This window comes from Silene latifolia, chromosome 6, assembly GCF_048544455.1.
Source record: "Silene latifolia isolate original U9 population chromosome 6, ASM4854445v1, whole genome shotgun sequence".
NCBI lineage: Eukaryota > Viridiplantae > Streptophyta > Magnoliopsida > Caryophyllales > Caryophyllaceae > Silene > Silene latifolia.
Window position 1 is genome coordinate 72,300,669 of NC_133531.1, and position 2,561 is coordinate 72,303,229.

Here is a 2,561-nt window from a genome sequence, read left to right on the forward strand (position 1 = left end):
TGAGAGGCTCGCTGGTGGAGGAATAACGCGTTTGGAAAGCCTTCAGGGAGATCTTAGGGAGAAATCAGGGAGATCAGGGAGAATGGAGACAGATGACCCGTTATGGAAAGAGTTGAGATAGGAGTAATATTCCATTCCATAAATAAGGTAGGACATATCTAGGGTTCTTACCTTATAAATAGCCAAGGAAGCAAACAAGAAAGGCATTTAAAATCTCACGCATAAACGCAACATATTATGCTAGCTAGATTTACATTCCGTCTCCATTGTACTCATTCTCCTGCTATCAAGCTAGTGCAATATTTAGAAGGGTGCCATCCCTTCCCGCGGTTGTTTCCCACATTGTGTTTTTCGCGTCACCAAATCTCACGTGTCAATCTTTACTTATGTACTTAATTCTTTTTTTTAGCACTCAACACGACCATACAACCAATACGCAACGAGTAAGACCGCATTGACCTCACATAACCTAAAACCTGGTAAAAATTACCAAAATAGTAGGTTGAGGGTATCTCCTTCATTTCGTGGATCCAGGGCCTACCAAGGATCACATTGTAAGTAGATGTCCCATCAATAACCAAATACCTTACCTATTTGTTGACTACTTTGGCGTAGGTTGGGATGACAATTTCTTCTAGGGAGTGCTTTGTTTCGCCACTGAAACCGACCAAGGGGATTGCTTTCTTTGCTAGGTCTGTCTCGCTGAATCCCATGCCTTTGTGTGTTTCCAACATGATCAAGTTGACGGAGCTTCCATTATCCACCAAAATCTTTTTCACCGTGCAGTTCCCAATGGGGAGGGTGATGATTAGGGCATCATGATGTTGTTCTGGTGTAGTTTGTGCATCCGTCTTATCAAAGGTGACTGCTAGAAGGTCCAGGCGGCTGATTCTGCAGGAGAATTCTGGTTTGTCTCCTTTGGTTTTGGTGGCATGCCTCTTTGCTGCTAAGTAGGTCAACCCACACAATTTCGAGCCTCCTTTAATAACATTCACAATTCTAGTACACACAGGTGGAGGGGATGACAGAACCTGATCAACCGAGTTTACTTTTGTGGAGCCTCCTGGTAGGAGATGGTCCAGGTTTCCTCGATCATACTGGAACTTGATCTCCCTTCTCAAGGTGTAGCACTCATCGGTGTCGTGGCCTATGTCATTGTGGAACTCACACCTTTTGTTGGCATCTCTCTTGTCATTAGGGCGCTCGTCGGTCCGCTTCCTGGGCCATCTGACTCCGCATATCTCCTTCAGGGTCTTGAGTACTCCTGCAATGTTGGTTGAGAATCCATACTTACTTACCTTCGGAGGTGGTTCAGAATCATTATTTTCTCCCGAGCTCCCGGAGACTTTGTTCACGGGCCTGCTGTAAGGTTTGGACCTCTCGCTCTGCTTCTCCACAAGTGCCTTTCTGGATGTGTGGTATGTGCCATAGGTAACTGTTTTAACAGGGATTTCGCTGAACAGAAACGTCCTGCCAGGGGAATTAAGAAGGGGTGATCTAACTCAAGTAGTTTGCCTGACTGATATTGCCAAGTAAATAAATAAGTAAAAAGTAAGGACACGAAGATTTTATACGTGGAAAAACTCTGGGAATAAAGGAAAAAACCACGGGCACCAAGCCAGAAGAGATTGTTACTATGATTTTGAGTAGCCTGACAGAGTATTTATATATCAGGCGTGACAGGTTAAGGATATTGCCTAATTATATTTTGAATACAAGAATGAGAGTGATAGTACGAGTATGCAAGTGTGTGTGTTCTGTTTTTGTCTTCTCTTCTATTTATAATAGCCTCAAGAGCGGTTTTTCCAAGCTTGTTTAGGGTTTCCTGGTAAATAGGACTCGTGCCCTATTTACCCGGAAGTAGTTGATTGACTTCTTCAGTATTTCAGCCGTTACTCTTGACCCTTTCTTCTATTTTCTTGTTTTGAATAAGTCTTCCTTGTTTATAAGGGCTTTACTTATATTGCCTGATCGTGCTTTCCCTATCACCTGTCCAGCTTTGATGGTGTTACCCTTATGCCTGACATGGTTTTCTTTCAGGCCAGGCCTAGTAGTTGACTGTCCTGTGCTTCTCTCCTGCTTGGTGCGTGCCTGTCTATATACTCTCAGTGCCTGACGTTAAGTATTTCCCTGCTCAAGTCTTGGCTTTAAACATTGCCTGGTCTTTTTCAGGTCAGGCAGGATAATTCTGGGCCCAACAATTGCCCCTTATCTGCTTATTCCTTTATTGGGTCTGGCCAGGAATGGGGAGATAAAAATATGGGCCAGGCAAAAATTGTGTAGGAATATTTAACGGATTAGGAGTTGTGTTTGGTTCAGCTTCTGTAACGGCTATATTGCCATAAATAGGGTAGATTCACAAAACCCTAGGAGAGTCATGATTAAGCTTAACCACTTGTTTTCTTGCCCGTTTGATTTTGCGGCTATAAATACCTTGCTTTCTTTTATCTTGCTTCCATATTCCAATCTTCAAAATTCTTCTTTCTCTTTCTAGAATTCTTTTCTGCAAAAAATCAATCTTCATCAAAAAAATAAAATATGGCTGGAGGTAGGAGAAAGAC

General features: G+C 42.8%; 1 protein-coding gene across 1 annotated transcript; it reads right to left on the reverse strand.

Annotated features, from left to right (window-relative positions):
- Positions 1 to 590: 590 nt before the first annotated feature.
- Positions 591 to 2,027, reverse strand: LOC141588220 (uncharacterized). The gene is made up of 2 exons (XM_074409674.1): positions 1,990 to 2,027; positions 591 to 1,470 (listed from the first exon to the last, which is right to left on the reverse strand). Exons 1-2 carry the CDS (start codon positions 2,025 to 2,027, stop codon positions 591 to 593), a joined length of 918 nt encoding a protein of 305 aa, XP_074265775.1.
- Between the last annotated feature and the right edge of the window lie 534 nt (positions 2,028 to 2,561).